Genomic DNA, 17,134 nt, shown 5'->3' on the forward strand with positions numbered 1-17,134 from the left:
ATTTTTTTTTCCTCTGCTTTAAAGAGATGAAAATGTGGATGTTTGACTTTTGGGTCAGCGGTTTGTATCGTTTCCTCCAGAGAACCCGCCCATTCATTTATTTAGAGGGCATTTCTTTTTGGATTGTGGTACTGATATCAAGTCTCCTGTTAAACCCGTGTAACTCTTTGACCATTTATGTCACTAATGCAAATCCAGCAGATTTAGAAAACTGAAGAAAAAAAAACAACTTTGCAATTGATGCGCAAAAGTTGCTGTTTGTTTACCCTATTAACTTAATTCCAATAGACTTCTATATGACTGTTGACATGGAATGCAATCGTGAAGCGTTTACGCAATCAACGTGATTCCAACAGATTCTGACGCCAAGACAGAAAAGTTCCTTAGTGATGGACACTTCACAGATGTGTAGCGTTTACACAACTAACAATCCCAACAGATGCGGACGCGGAGAAAAGCGACTTTGAGACAAGTTACAGTTTTGACGTTTTTAAGCAGATCTCAGCGGATGAAGATGGGTGGATGGAAGGATTTAAGTAATCGCCACGATTCCAATACGAAGAAAAGTTCCTTTTGTGCTGATATGCAAAACCTCACAGACGTGAGGTTTCCTCAACACATTGATGCCCAGAAAGGCTATGCGACGACGTGCGACACCTGCATATCAGCATGAAGCCGCCTTTCTCCACGTCAGAGTCCGTTGGAATGTTAATTACATAAAGTTACGATACTTCAAAGAGTGCGTGTTATTTGGCCGTCACCGGTGACGGCTCCGGTGTTAAAGGGTTGAACGTGCTGGCCTTTCCAACAATCTCATGTTGGGGTTAGACCGGAGGAGGTTTAGGTTCTTAAGAGACAAAATGGAGACTATGGAGGACATTAATGAGTGGGCGGGTTCACAACTGCATGGATTTGGTACAAACTTAAGATTCAAAGCAAGGTGGTGGAAGTGTCATGGTTTGGGGCCTATTTTCTGTCATGGAATCTACCAAAAGAAAGGGGTTTGAAGGTGACAAATTTAAATACAAAGGTAAGTAAATCTAAACATCTCATCAAATTATTTCCATTGAATAAAATTTAAATAGATATATTTTTTGTAAAGTCCATTTATTATATATATATATATATTTTTTTTTAAGAAGTGGTGAAAGTAAAAGCATTCTCCAACAGACGAAATCATCGTATTAGAAGTTTATTAACCCAAGTTAGTAAATGACTTTTGGTTCTCCATCACGAGAATAGAATTCTGCTAAATGGGTTGACTGGACTAAAGAAATCTTCCTACAACCGGCAGCTTTGTAGCTTTCTGCTGCACCCTACATGACAATAGGGCGGCTGAGGCGGCTGCTCAGCGGGCCTCTTGCTTCAAAGCTGGCCTTTTAGGTTTTGTTTTATAAGAAACATGCGGCCGCAGTGCAGGTGATCAATACTCCATCAGGCTTCTTTATGTGCTTTGGCACATTTACAGCCTGAACACTTCAGTCCACCGGAAATAAACACGCCTTTCCGACGCTGAACTGCTTTAAAGTTTGAAAACTTTTAGAAACGTTCATTGAAACCATTGCCTGTAAATGGGAGTGTGATTTCACCCACAGAAAAGGGACCCAAGGTCGTTCTATTGCCATGTTTTCGCCGTATGGACATCGCAGCGTCGGAACCAGACGACATCATCAATGATTTATTGGACAAAGTCGGTCTGAGTCATCGTTTCTATGGTAACAACTCGCGCCAATCGGAAGTGCGCTTGTTGGAAGTCCTCGCCTCTAACTCCAGTTCGCCGTTACACCTTATACTTTCATTGAGGCATTGGATTGGTCAGATTATAAATTGCAATAGGGTAAAAAATATGGGGATTAGCGACAACATGCCAAAGTTAGCAAAGCAAGAACGGTTAAGGACTGAAAATCAGCTGTTTATTTCTCTATAGAAGTCTATGGGATTTTGGTTTCTTGGATCCAGCGCATACTTCCTGTTTGGAAGGGGGGGGGGGGGGTCACTCAGTCCAGCTCCCATATACGGTAAACAATGGAAATCGACAGACTGCTACGGTTAAACATGAACGTTTGGGGAAATGGATGGGGACGACACCGAAAGGTTCGTCTGCGAAAGCAAAGATCGGATGGACTGCGTTGCCCTTCAAACATATTTATTGATGTACTGAACATTGAAAAAAGTCAAAGTATCCAAACACAAAGTAAAGAACATGTACATCCTTTTAAATAGTCAACAAAAATATTCTATTCCCAAAAACGCTGTGAACCGAGTCGGACTATACAACTTCAAATAAATAATCATTCTCACTAAAGAATAGAGATCAGAAGAATGGGGGGGCCGGGGTCGTAGGGGGACACGTTTTCACGCCGGACGATCAAATCTATTAAAAAAAAAAAAAAAAAAATCGATGAATTTTTAAAAAAACAAAAAAAGCCCAGATGGGTCAGGCGTAAAAAGCATGCCCCCCCACCCCACCCTCCTCTACAGCAGCAAGTATCACAACTCATCTAGACTTAAAGAGGAACTTTTACAAGGAACACAAAGAAGTTCTCTAAAGAAAAAGCAGTTGCAAAGGATCATTGAATGCATAGCACACTGCTCAGTAAGGGAAGCATGACTGGGTTGAAATAGCAGAAAGGATGCAGGATTCAGAGACTGCTAGGCTCCGCCCACCGCCGCCAACAACTGTTGCAATCACTTCTGCTATTCGTTTCTGCTTCACCGTCCTTCCTAAAGCAATAGACACCTTTTTTACGATTTTTAAAGACAGGTTATATGCATTGTTTTTACATAGTATGAAAAAAAAAATCCAGAAATGTGGTTTATATCCATTCTTCACCACATAAATATATATCTATAATGTTTATATATTAAAAAAAAACTGTCTATAGTTGAATACTTTTTTTTGTAACAAACAAAGACTAACTACAGACCAAACCACCAACAAATTTGATGCACTTCAGTGTTCGTCCATAGGAAAACCAAAAATATAAATTAAGGTTTTGCCAACTCAAAAACAGTAAACACCTCACGTACTCCAAGAAAGAAAGAAAGAAAAAAAAAATCATCACTTTCCATACCCAGGAATCCAACTGTAAAGAAAAGTGTCCAATACACAACATAAACAAAACAAACAAAAGATTTATTTACACAGCTCAACGCTTAGGAGTCATCCGATTCTTCAGAGCTTTTGTTGGGTTTTTTTTTGTCTCTGCCTCCGTCAGTCTGTCGTACAAACTATTTAAAAACCACAAATGATTCATTTCAAGCCAAGATTGGTCTCACGATACATCGTGGGTGCGCCACAAACCACCGCGGCTCCGTCTGAAGGGAATCTTAAAGGAAGAACTGATTTAATTCCCATGAAGATCTCCTCTAGCGGTCGTTTAGCATGCACTGTTCGCTTTTGTCTGGAGGGGGGAAAAGTGCACCGTTGGGGGTCGAGCGGACGACCGGGATGGAGGAGAACCCACAGACGATTTGACGAATGAAACCAGCACTGCCACTGATTCTAGAATCTAAAGGTAATACAAAGATCTCAAAAGGTATCTTTTACATCATAACATCTCTCCAGAAATGTCGACCACTGCAAACTTTCTTGTAAAGTTCAAAAGCTCACAAGGTGTCATATGAAGATATTTCTCAAAGTATCCAAGTCAAAATATTTTTTTTTTTGTTCCAGGTCCAGTAAAAAGTTTCTCCAAATTTTTCTGTTTATAAAAATAGATGCTTTTTAAACCCACATCAAAGAGGTTCTTAGCTCTTTGGCAAGGTACTGCTTTAAGAATTTTTTTTGTCTTTTTCCCTTTATGTATGTATTTTTTATTTTTTAATCGGCTAAGTTTTACAATAAGCAACTGGATGCAGTCAACCGATAACCAACGCATTACGAGAAACCAACAGAACGGAAAGAGGAAAAAAAAAAAAAAAGTCTCCAACAGAAGTACTAGCTTACCACTAAAAGCCTGATGCAGCTACTGGGGGACACAGCAGAAGAGAAAGAAAAAGTCACAGCCGTACAAGACTCACTGGGTCAAATCAAAGAGCAACTAAACGACAAAACCCAGAACATTTCAGGTGATCCATCGGCAACACGACAGGCCTTCAGACCTGCACTACTTTTTTGCTTGAAACTAAGGACTGAAAGCAACGAAAACAAAAAGTCACAATGTTGGAGGCTAAATATCGATTACAAAGCTGTTCTTACTAATGTAGAAAGTTACGGTCAAAAGCTCCCATGTTCCACTTCTTTCTGGTGAGTTTTTTTGTTTTTTAAGAACAATCTCAGTGGTTTTTTTCCCCCCCTTACTTTTAGGCTTTGTGTGTTTTGTTGGTTTTGAACGACACTTGCAGAACTCTGTCCCCGAGGCGGTATCCGTTCAGGCTGGCGATGGCGACCGCCGCCTCGTCATAATTAGTCATGGTGACGAAACCGAATCCTTTGCACTTGTTTGTGTTGAAGTCGCGAATGACCTTGACGTTTGTGACGGCGCCGAACGGCCCGAACATCTGCCACAGGATGCTCTCGTCTGCGTCTGGGGCCAAGTTGTAGACGAAAATGCACCAGCCGGTTCCTGCGTGACCCGGGATGTTGATGCCGGCCAAACTGGTCACTCCGTCGATGGCCATGGGGGAGAATCTGCTGTAATAAAAATAAATAAAAAGGCACGTCAGGAATAAAAAATTAAAGCCATAAAGCGATGTTTTATGACCTGCAGGCGCTACACACCTACACTTTTTTCCCCCCGACAGCTTTTCTGTTCACCAATTCTTCTTTGGTCATAATCTTTTACCGATTTAAATCCAATAACAGCGAAACTTTCTTTATTATTATAATAAACTATTTGTTTCCCCCACCAAGAATTTCTGAAAAGCAAAATAGCTTTTTGGGTTTAATATCGATTCATGAAGGAAACATCCATTGATTTCAATAGATATTTTTAAACTTGGCCATTTAAAAACAGAAAAATTATTGAAGAAGCTAAACTTAATGTTTTTTTTTTTTTTTAAAAACTCCATGTCAGAACTAATTTGCTGCAAAAGCAGAATTTGTTAAGCTTTTTTTTTAAAGCTTTTATTTTGTTAAGACTCTGAAACCTCTTCAGAACTGGAGCGGCTGAACGAGCTCATGCATCTTCCAGTAAAACAACACGCAGCACTCGAGTACCGTCAGACTACAGCAACGAAAAGCTCGGGCGGGGAGCAAATACGGTCTGCGGTTCAAGAAACAACTTTGGAAAGCCCATGAATTATTGCCGCAGGAGTCGCGTTGGATTAACCGCTCCAGTTGGCCTCCGAGGGAACATCCCCTCTGACAGGTGTGCTCCAAGCATCAAAGACCCCTAGAGACATTTTCGCCAACAAAGACGTCCATCAACAAGCAAGGCGAGAGGAGTCACAAGTCTATTGTGAGTGGGGATGGTTCTTTGAGCTTTTCGAGGAGCCGGACTTCAATCGGCTAAAAACCTGGCGAACCCTGAAAGAGGCCTGACGCAACCGGGTTTAAAGCAGGACAGCGCCGTCCATAATAGATCAAGGTAACAAAAAAAGCTGAGCTCAAAGCATGAGGATGCAATTTTTCCACATTCCAGTGAAAGATTCAGAGACTTTAATCCTGGAGTTGCATGGAGATTACAGCACCTGACCTCATGTGGGTCACAAATGCCTTTTATTTGTCACCACATCAAATACGGTTAAATACTTTAATGAACAACTTATAAGAAGAATTTAATCAAATGACCTCGGTTTAGGTTTATATCATTCTTAAGGGAATTTGTTGGACTGTTCTAGACTGTTGGATTTTGCTTTCGTGGGTCCAAAATGAGGCCGATCATGGCAAATCCTCAGGTGATGCAACACGTAAGCCTATAATGCCAGATGTTTTGTAGGTGACCCCTAAATGACACGCACAACCATGACAAACGATTGTCACACAGAAAAGCATCTCTGCCTCCACATCTTTTCGCCACTTCAGATTACGCTGGAATTGCATTCATTGCAAAACCGATGATCCTCAAAAATGATAACGATAATGTCAACACTGGTTGAATGGTTAAAAGTAGCAATAAACCGCAAATATGTCACCATTGCGATATTAGCGTAGCATAGAAAACAGCAGAAACTGCGATAAATGGTCAACTTAATGTTTAGCAACGTTCTCATGGCAGCTTGAAATGTTAAACAAAATCAAATAGAACACTTTGCCCATTTGACCAATCGGATTGAGCCCTTTGATGCTAGATGCCCAAATCCCATGTAGACCCGGGTCATTTGGAGTAAAAATTAAGTTATGTTGACTTTCATTTAAACTAAACTGTTTCATAGAAATGGAAATAATGGTTTAGATGTTATTTATTTATATTGACAAAACTTATCACTAATGTTACTCATGTGCTCACATCGTGAAACTCTAGTTAAAGGCTCCACAAATACCTTGGAAACCGGAGAGGATTTGTCTTTTATGATGAAGAGAATCAAACAGAACTCCATCAGCGTTCACCGACTTCAGTTTAATGTGTTTAGTGCTTCGCTTTAAAAAAAACTTCTTTACAAGACAGCAAAAAAACAAAAAGAATAAATAGTCTGTTTACCTTTTCACTCCATAGGCCATGTTCAACAGATTGTCCAACCTTCAAACACAAACACAAGTTTTACTACCAATTCTGAGGCATTTTTCAGGTGTGACACTGGTGTGTAATGGGGTGAATCCCAACCATTGACTGTACACGAGAACTAAACACAGCGACTCCCCCCCCCAGCGTCCACAACAGAAAGTACCCGCTGGTCGCAAAAAAGCCAGAATCCAATAGACTTCTATTGAGAAACAAACAGCTATTACTGTCATTAAATTTGTCAGAATAACTATTCTTGCTCTGCTACAATTTGTAGTAAATGTTTTCCATGATATTTTCCCAGTAGTACAAGTTACTAAAGTTTTAAACTGATCAATCAAGTGACTTAATTTGGCTGGAGCAGGAAGTCAGTCATTTTCTACGGGCGACGTCACACTCAGTCCAGTTCTCATTTACAGTACAGTCGATGGTTCCAAACAGACAGCTGGCTGCACTGAGATCAGTCACACATGAGAAGTTTATTCATGGAATCAAATCATTTTAGCAGATTTGAGTTCGACTCATTTCTTTTTCTACATTCCTTAAAAATCTGCTCCAACTTGAGCCTAAGATTCCGCTTCTGTGACCTGCTGGTTGTAAACGGCCTTGAGGGGGGGGATGGGGTTAACATATGAAGTGGGCGGCGCTCCGCTAGCTTGGTCAGTGTGCTTCTTTTACCTGAAGCGCTGTGCCTGCTGTGCGAGGGGTCCTGGGTACCTTCGATTGGGCGACTGGTACAACTGGGACAGCAGGGCCTGGCTGGTCTTTTGGCTTGGGTTGTTCGCAAACTTGACAGTAATGGGTTCAGTGGCGCCGGGCGGCTTCTGACAGTTCAGGCCCTTGATGGCCTCCTCCGCCTCGACCCGCCGGTCAAAACGAATGAATCCAACTCCCCTGGAAACACCTGAGGGGGCACAGACCATTTCACTTTGTCGAATTGAGCCGAATTGAGCCTTTTGAGCCAAAAGTTCAGATTTCTGAACTTTTGAACATCTTTTCAGAATAAAAGCCTTCAGGAAATGTGCATATTTTTGTTCCGTATCTCAACTGGCTATAGAAAAACAAACTTTAAGTTTGTACAGTAAGTGTCGTCAATTTGCACATATTAAAAAAATCAAATATTCACAGGTGCAATAGTCTGTTTGTTGAAGGATTAGAAACAGGTGTGAAGCTGTAGATCGTATATTACTGCACCGTCTGTGCAAAACCTAACCTTGGATGGGCCACATTAAGATAATGGAGAATTTCTTTCCACAGGAAAGTCTGGCATCACAAACAAAATATGGCATTCATTTTCAAAATAAGTGACAAACATTCAATATGGCGTCATGCTGCATTTTTCATGCCTTCACTCATTTCCATGTTTCTGCTTGCGTCTTAAATCTGTGGTGCAGCTTCTGCACTGAGAGTTATTCCAGTTTTCCTGCAGATAAAGTTAACACACAAAAAAAATAACACCAATAACCAAAGCAGGAGAGCTGTGGAAAACTTTAGAGTCGTTCCCATTCAATAAAAACATACATTAGAGTAAGAAAAAACAACAACTCAGCAAACATGGCACGTTTGGAGACATCAGCAGGCGAGAGTCCTGAGAGGAAAGCAGACAGCTCGGAATAACAGGTGCAGAAAAATAAACAATGCACCTGAAAAAATCTGCTTCTGCATTAGAAGCAGATTAAACTTCTGCTGCTGCTGGAACAGATTTGTTGTTTTGTTCAAATGTCAAAACATTCCACTCTTGTTAGGGGTGGGGGAGATAAATTTATAGATGCATCGATCGTGATCCATAGAAGATTAATTGTTTTGATAATTTGAAATAAGAGAATCGAGAAATTATTGTGATTTAACGTAAGAATATTAAGGGGAACTTCTTTTAGGGTCATTTTTGACGAGCACAGACGCGGCTGACCCTGCAGAACACACGATCCGACCGGCACGACTTCGCTTAGAGCAAATGTTTTAAAGTAGTTTGGCTTTATAATGACGACAACAATCGTGAAAGTTTGTGTCGTACCTAAATCAAGCATTTTGGGAAGGGAATTCATAACGCACACGGTATTAAAATACGTTCAGTAGCTAGCTAGGGTCGAGTTAAAGATCAGATGAAAATCATGTTTTTGGTGTTTTAAACATGTTCTTGTGTTCGGCATTTTTCTGACTGAGGACATAAAGAAAATAATCCTAAAGTTGCATTTCTGAGTATTTCTTTATTCATATTGTGGTGAATCAGGAGCAGACAAAAATAAAACGCCATTCGAAAAATATGGCATTTGTGACATAGAAAAGTCAATGCAGAGGCATCAAGCGCCATGTTTGATACATCCGCTTTTAGACGACTAGATCCACGCAAGTCTTGGTTTTCCACCTCTGACCTGGCATCAAAACTGAGCAGCTGGATAACTCCAATATTGCTCGCCATTTTTGTCGCACCTCCAATGTTAGGATGGGGTTGTGAGGGGGCTGTAAGCTAGCGGGAGAGCATGTCAACACTTAGTGTCATCTTCCCCTATGTTAGCAGACCTCTCAGCATCAGAGAGGGAAAGGGGGCGGGGTTGCTCCGCAAATTTGTAATGAACTAGTGCCGCTCTGCAGACATTATGTCCTAGAAACACAACAGGTTTTTTTTGTTAATAAAAACCAGCATAATCATAATTTTAAAAAAACCATTGGGTAAAATGGATAAAAAAAATGATATAAGTGGGACTTTAAAGATGATCTTTTGAAAAGTAATTTTTTAATGAGGTTGCCGAGTTAAGAGGACAACAAAATTCTTGAAAATTCATCTATCGCTGATTCTACGAAAGGTTTTAGGTCGTCAAATAAAACCTTTGTAGCGTTGCAACTCTTAGATTGGACGCTCATTTAAAAAGTGACTTTTCTTAATAAAAGCTCAACTAGGATACAGTTCTTGTCTTTACTTACAAAAGCACGTTGGTGGATGTAAGCCAGTAAATCTTTTTTTGTGGTGAACAGAACATTTTTAAAAAGAAAAAAAAATGCATGGATTCAGGATTCCTTGATAATCGAATTGTTGCCTCCTGCAACCTAAATATTCCTGCCCTCAAATCAACGTTTTCACCTTTTTGAACATTTAAATGAACCCCTTTGAGTGACGTTCCTCATCAATCCGGGTTTGTTCTGCTGGATTGCAGCTTGTTGCATTATTACTCAGAAAAAGAAAAATCTCTAGAAATTGAGAGTTTTGCGTTTGAAAAATAAATTCCCACAATGCATGTCAGGGAGATTATTATACATTTCAGCAGAACGGAGGCACATCGCCGCTGGGAAATGTCTTGGTGAAAGATTCTGTTTAGTGTTTCATAAGAGTTCTGCTCCCATATGATGGCTGAGAAACAGAAAATGTAACCGCTCTAAAAGCGTTTCATTTCCTCCCATGAAAACAGGCATCCGTGATCACCTTGGGGATGGGTACAGAAGAAAAAAGAAAAAGCAGCGGAAGGTAAGAGCAAGTCGAAGAGAAATGATGAAGCAGTGACTCTCGCCATTTACAACCATTTTCATATTCCCGTCGATGCATATTTATGAACCCCTCTTCTGGAAAATTGCTTTTTTGGTAGCTTCACGTCACCAACTCATGCATTTCTCAGTCTTGTGTCATTTTGTTCAGCAGTCCCAAAGGACGTGTGGTGGTGGTGGAGGTGTGTGAATACAGGAACAAAGGAGGGGGAAAAAAGCTACCACGATTTACTCACCGGTCACCTGGTCCACCAGGATCCGCGAGGTAATGATGCGTCCATACTGGGAGAAGAGCTGCTCCAGCTCTTTCTGCGTCATCGTCTTCGGTAAGCCACTGACGTACAAGTTTGCATCTCGGATGGAGGCGGAGCTTGGGCGTGCGTAGGACACCTGCAGATACAAAACATGGCCATTTGTGTGACAGATGCCAATTTTTCCACCAACAAACCTTAGATGGCGTGATCAATGTTGCAGCAGGCGACGCAAACCGCAACATTCAACATGATTAGCCTGACGTGAGAGCGGTACGTTTGGTTTCAACCAGCTTTGAGCCATGTTCTGGAAGAACGATCGAGTCTGATTGGCTGCTGAAAATGGACACCGAAAAAAGTAGTTCCAGTCAAATAACCTGAATGTTCCATATCATTTTGCTAATCTAAGTTGGTTACTATAGAAACAGACACTCAGAATGCAGATCGAGAAGCGTTATTGCACACAGCAAGTCGCTCCACGATGGACATGTGGTACAGCGGTTCCTGGTCCATCACGGGGGTTACGTTCCATGAATACATGAATAACTTCTGATGGCGGAACGCCGTAAAGTAGGATTACAAGTTTTTTAAGGCAGCAGACAAGACCATTTCCATACTTTTTTTTCTAACCCTTAAAGTTTAAAGCTTCATAGAAAAAAAAAAAAAGACAGGCGTGGAATGAAAAACAAAATATTCTGTACAAAGGACATGACACGGTAACTGACACGGTCAAACGCCAATCAGGACAACGAGACAGCGAAAGGTAAACCACGATATGACGAAGGAACACTGCCTCACTATCGATTTTATGAAATACAGCAATCAATCTTGCAGTTTATTTCAAATACTGTCTTTGTCTTGCTTAACGTATTGCAACAGAGCAATACATGTTTATTACCATGACAACACGACACAATGCCCATCAAATAGTCTTTGTGTAAGAAATGCTTTTAACGTAAAAAAACACCAAGATGAAAGTACTAAATAATTGATTTAAGGTATTTCTTAAGTGGCCATGGTATCAGCGGGATAATCCCCTTTGAAACGACCATTATCGGTAATTAATATTAATTTCTGATAATGGACACTTTAAAAGGGCATCATCTTACTTCGCTCATCTTTATTAAAAAATAAAATCTTAATTTCTGTTTTAATCACAGCAGTAGGACTGTGGTTTAAAACTAGCAGACAATGACTTTGTTGCTGAATATGGGGCGATACAAAATCCTCAGGCTAAACAAAATATTAAATTGGCTTGGAAACTATGCTGTCACGACTGCCTGGCTGTAGAACAAAAGGTGAAGCAAAAAAACCCGTCTGCCATTTTGTTATTGTCACAATATTTTTCTTTCCTCTGAAAATTCTGAGACATTTCCAATTTATTCAATTTAACAACAAGCCAAGAGATTCACATGGCAGATTTTTATTCATTTTATTTTAAGAGATACTAGCAAAACGAGCCGTCAGCTATGGGTTTTCCGTTTCCAAGTCTGAGGATCTACAGACTAAAAATCGAGTATAAACCAGAGTTTAGTCATGAGGCGACAGATTTAATCATGAAGAGAAGCAGTGGTTGTTGTAGGATGAATTAATGTAATTCTGGTTTAAAAAAAAAAATATTGTTTATCATAACTCATACTACTGGATTTTAATTAGCACATTTCCTATCCATGGAGCTACAAACTAGATAAATTTGTTTTGCTGTCATTCTGCATTCTTGTCACTGAAATGTGAGCTTTAAGTATCAACAGAATATTTATGGAAAACAAGTCAGATCAAATTAATTTCCCTGGCAACCTTCCTATCTTCAGCCATGCAGAAAAAGTGTTTTGTTTCTTGTTGGGAGAAACAAAGGCGCTTTAAAAGCAAACAAGGTTTCAAAGCTTTGCTTTTCTGTGGTTTAAACACAAGCTTGAACTTTTTTTACAATTTTTTTTTTCTTCAACTCAATAATCAGCTTTCTGTCAAACATCATTGAGCCTGTTATGTCTGCATTAAATGCTCGTGATAAACAGCTGCTTTTTTACAAACTAGACGATCAAACTCTAAAAGAAACACTGGACGGCCATGTCTGATAACCTTTTTTATCCAGCACATTTTTGACATAAATTTAGGTTCTGGAGACAGTAAAATAAATTAATCACTTGTTATTAAAATAACTGTCAAAACGAGATAACAGTTTCCTTGCTGTAACAATATAGGCTTAGCTCATTTTTCATTTTGATTTATTTGGTCGGCGTCTCTGGGAAAACAAAAAAGACTTTCATTTAGAGATCACTAAATTTTGTTAATCCCCTTCCTAAATGACTGGTTAATTTGACAATGATATCTGACAACATTAGCACAATTTGACCGCGACTTAAATATTAAATGATGTTACATCATGGTCCGGGTTAATACTCGATTCTTTTTGGCTGCTGGGTGTGCATTAAAAAGTGATAACTGCCCAACAAGTAGTTCCGGTGGCCTATCTTAAATCTTCTGGCTTCTTTAAAAAAAACCTTTAGCTTCATCATCTGGACAAAAAGAAGCGGTAAGGGGAGAACTTTCTCTGAACTGATGCTTTATTTAACCCATAGGGCCGATCAGCATATTTATATTGCTTTATATCGGCCAATCTAGACTGTAGCAGTGGTGTGGCGCCTTGTCACCGCACTACGTAACAAATAGTCCGCTTTTCGTAAAAAAAAGCGATCCAAATCGAGAGAGAAAAACACGAATTAAGGAATAAAAACTGGTTAATATTAATTTATTTTGTAAGTGTGCATCATCACTTTTTAATGCACTTTGAAAAAACGCTTTGCGTCTGACGGTTCAGGCTTCCACGGCGTGCGTTAAGTAAGGGTTAATGGCCGATGAAGTATGCATTCTCTCTTTTTAACCATCGCCATTAAACGCTTCACATTGGATGGTTGCTTCCACGAAGTGCATTAAAAAGTGCAACGTAACAAATAGTGCACCTCACCACCGCTGCAGTCATGATTCGGCGATATAAAGCGATATATCTATGCTGATCTTTCCGATGGGTTGAATAAAGCATCAGTTCAGAGAGAAAGTTCACCTCTTAGTGCTTGTTTTTGTCCAGATGATGAAGCAAAAGGTTGTTTTACAGAAGCCGGGGCAGTGATACAAAACATTTAAGCTAGGTGACCGGAACTCCTTTTTTCACCGTGCTGTTGTGGTATATCACTTTTTAATGCACACCCAACAGCCAATCAGAATCGAGTATTTACCTGGACCATGGTATAAAAAGTGACAATGCACACTTCGTCAGTCATTAACCCTTACTTATAGTGTGACACCTGTCACCATTGATGATCTTAAATGTTTGTGAGTGGCCGTATAAATATGAAAACAAAAAAAACGCTGACATTGGACACTTGGACGCAGTTTTTAAGTCATTTTAAAGTCCCACTTATGTTTTGATTCATCTTAAAATCGTTCTGAGTTGTCTATTAATAATGATTGTGCCGTTTTTAGGCAAAAAATAAATAAAAAATATGTCATTTTCTAGGACATAGTTTCTGCAGAGCGGCAAGAGTTTATCAAAAATTTGCCTTAAAGGTGGGCGGGACTGTTGGTGGAGAGTAAGCCTTTACTAATTTCCCATCATTCCTTTCTGTACACTCTCTACCACTAGCTTACAGCCCCTGGAAACCACAAGCTAACATTAGCGGTGCAACAAAAATGGCAAGCAATGTAAGTGCAGTCCAGACATTTTGCTACAAAGTGTCTGTCATAATCCAGATTACAGCTTGGATGAGGAAAATGAAAACGTACATGGTTTCTATTTTTCTGCAATACATCAGAATGGGGCGCAGCAGGCAGCGTGAGGCCTGTCGAGTGGAGTTTGAACATAATTAGCATCTTTGTCAAACAGCATTTCTTGGTCTGCTCCTAATTCACACCAATTTGAATAAAGAAATACTTAGAAACTTAATAGCCTCCATTATGACAAAAATGATTTAAAAACATGTTAAGCAGTTTTCATTAGAGTGAGACTTTAATGATAAAGAAAAATGTAACTGATACGATAGGAATGGGCGATACAATTGGTGTCAGTATCGATATCGTCCGATATTTGCTTATTTTGAGATTATTTTCTTATCGGTCCGATTTAAAAATATTTACCAATATTATTCTGTTTTCATTTATCAGCAACAGTTGCAGGGGAAATATCAGCATCGGACGGAAATAATTATAACAGACCGTCCATAGATTGTTGTTATTTCAGACTTTGTTACTGGTAATTTTTTGCTTCTTACAACCCCTTTTCTTTCCCTTTCTAAAAAAAAAAAAAAAAAGACCTCATTTTCTAGGGCACAGTTGAAAAGTAGAATATTGTTTTTAATATGTTTACCTGGATAAAAAAAAAGGTGAAATAGTTTTTTTTAAACTGTTTTTACATGTTCCTGTTAACATAAAGAGCAGCAGGTTGTACAGTTGTGTTAAGCCAGCGACTACAGACACTGCGAGTTCAGAGCGTCAGCTCTCGCTTCTCATTTTTAGCACTACTTTACATGTGATGTCTACATCACCTGAGACGCCTGCTGCTACGCAGTTAACACACAATAAGGTCATCAATTAGCACCGATCCTGTGTTTGTCATTTCACTTCACATCTACAATGAACTTATGTTTCACTACTGATCCCTGAATAAAGCAGAAATATTACTTTCAGAGATTGTTCATCTTGAAATTTCTATTCAAAATAACGAGTCAGCAACTGTTATTCCCTTAACTCAAAAACAATTGGTGCGTCTCATTATAACGAGGTGCTGATTCTTTGTCAAAAAAACAAGCGATCATTTTATTGCATTCTTAGAGAGCACAAATAAAATTAGCAGACATGGTCGTTCTCTTTTGTAGAAAGCAGACATAAATGGATAAGGATCGTCAGCCACATACATTTTTAAAATCTTATTCCTTACACCTGCGAGGTTTCTGCAGGCACACAAACAGCTTCCATCTTTTGCACAGGCATACACTTTAAATCAGCATAAAGTCTGAGACTTCGCCCAGCCAAACAAAAAATTAACAGCTATTGTATAACAGATTTTCTGCTACGACACAATATTTCAGAACATTTCTGTGCCAATTATAATAGAATCGGAAATTTCTCCATCAGACATCTTCTTCCAAACCCCACCTGTCTGATTAGAACTGCTAAATTTACAGGTAAGTCCTCAGGGAAACGATCAGACTTTAAAATCTGGCTCCGACACCCACAAATCCTGCAGCAACCGTCTGAAGCAAATGAGGGTTGTTTTTTTTCCCAGCAGCACAGAGCTACACTGCCTGATGAACGCTAACAGAAGCTGTTCCGTAGAAACTGAAACTGTTCTGCTCTACTTGAGGCCCAAGCAGTGATTTCTCTACCCAGATTTTAAAGCTCTACCTGCATTGTTCTACACGTTCACGTGGACCCAGACACAATCTGCACACAGTTTTCCTAAAAGCAACAAGACAGTGTCTTACCTTGATGGTTTTTGTCTGAAGTCTTAAGCCATTTAAGGTGTTGATGGCTTTCTCTGCATCTTTAGGGTCCACATAGTTAACAAATCCATAGCCTAGGCTCTGCCCTGCAATCACAAACATTAGCATAATTAGGGAAAATAAATGAAATTGATAAATAAAAAAAAAATCGGACCAAAATAAACTATAACGGTACAATTTTCAAAGATGAGTGTTTTTGCCAGAAATAACAGCATTTTTGTAAAACTCCACTATAACTATATAACATATAGTCCTCCACTATATGGTCTTTTAGAGATAAGCGAGTAGTGGGGGGAACCAGACACAGCCTTAGTCATGAGCCGGTCAGACTAAATGCAATGTCAAAGACTAGCAGCCTCCAAGATGTACATAAGTGTTGGCAGCTCACTGGTCCACTCTATAGTCTTCACTCACAAAAGGTGTTGCTCACAAGTTCAAGGTCACTGGAATCGTTTATTTTAGTTTCACTCACAATAACTGACCAGTGATGTGCGATCAAAGCAGAACTCCCTATTGCTCCAATTGTAGGGATATTTGAAGCTGTAGTGGTGTCCATTTTTTTTTAAGGAGGGGCCACAGCAACTTATCTAGGATATCTCTCTCCGCAGCAACGCAGAGGAAAAAACAGATTTATTAACGTGGGTGTTAGAGCCAATTCTGATGCAGTGAAAAAAGCGCATTTATTTCAATTGGATTAATTGCGTAAAAGGTTTGAGTTACAGTAGTTCGGAAAAATGTCAACTAAGAGGTTTAAAAAATTGACACTGCTTTCTGCCGAGTTATGAATGAGATTTAAACACTGCCTTAAATGAAATCACCTGAACAGATTTCTTTAAGAACAGTTTAGAAACCGTTTACGGTCCAAAACACCAGTAAATCTGAGTGAACTACGTGCCAAACGAAATTTAATTTAAAATAAACATACAAGACGTAAATAATTTTTAGTGCTGGACAGTTTCAAATCAGAAGAAATGTGCAAAAGTATGAGTCAAGTATGACCATGAAGACAAACCAAACACAGGACTTGAAACGGCAGCAATTAAAACAATTTAAACATTACTGCAAAGAGGTTTGATAAAGAGTAGCAATAAAACTAGAACTTTTTTTTCTCCTAACCACTAAAAGAGAAAAAAATAAAATTTTGACGGACATTTTTTAAAAATCTGCTCATCCTTTATCTGATCTTACAGACTTCATTCTGAAGAACATGCAAATCTTCAGACTCAATTATCAAAACCCTCCAAAGGAACATTCACTCCATGCCATGGGCTGTTTATTAAACGTCTTCTCCAGAATAAACTGAGCC

At 39.4% G+C, this 17,134-nt stretch overlaps 1 protein-coding gene across 6 annotated transcripts in view; it reads right to left on the bottom strand.

Annotated features, from left to right (window-relative positions):
- Positions 1 to 2,129: 2,129 nt before the first annotated feature.
- The window catches only part of elavl2 (ELAV like RNA binding protein 2), a 34,722-nt gene continuing 19,717 nt past the window's right edge, over positions 2,130 to 17,134 (bottom strand). For 5 of the 6 annotated variants that reach the window (XM_011487341.3, XM_023966213.1, XM_011487340.3 and 2 more), the window contains 5 exons: positions 15,811 to 15,914; positions 10,319 to 10,472; positions 7,284 to 7,509; positions 6,585 to 6,623; positions 2,130 to 4,636 (listed from right to left, as the gene is read on the bottom strand). In XM_011487341.3, the coding sequence (XP_011485643.1) occupies positions 4,306 to 4,636; positions 6,585 to 6,623; positions 7,284 to 7,509; positions 10,319 to 10,472; positions 15,811 to 15,914 (854 nt within the window). In that variant the 3' untranslated portion in view covers positions 2,130 to 4,305. The remainder of the gene's footprint in view (positions 4,637 to 6,584; positions 6,624 to 7,283; positions 7,510 to 10,318; positions 10,473 to 15,810; positions 15,915 to 17,134) is intronic. The other variant, XM_020711560.2, reaches the window with a different exon arrangement.

This window comes from Oryzias latipes, chromosome 18 (genome assembly GCF_002234675.1).
Source record: "Oryzias latipes chromosome 18, ASM223467v1".
NCBI classification, from domain to species: Eukaryota; Metazoa; Chordata; class Actinopteri; order Beloniformes; family Adrianichthyidae; genus Oryzias; species Oryzias latipes.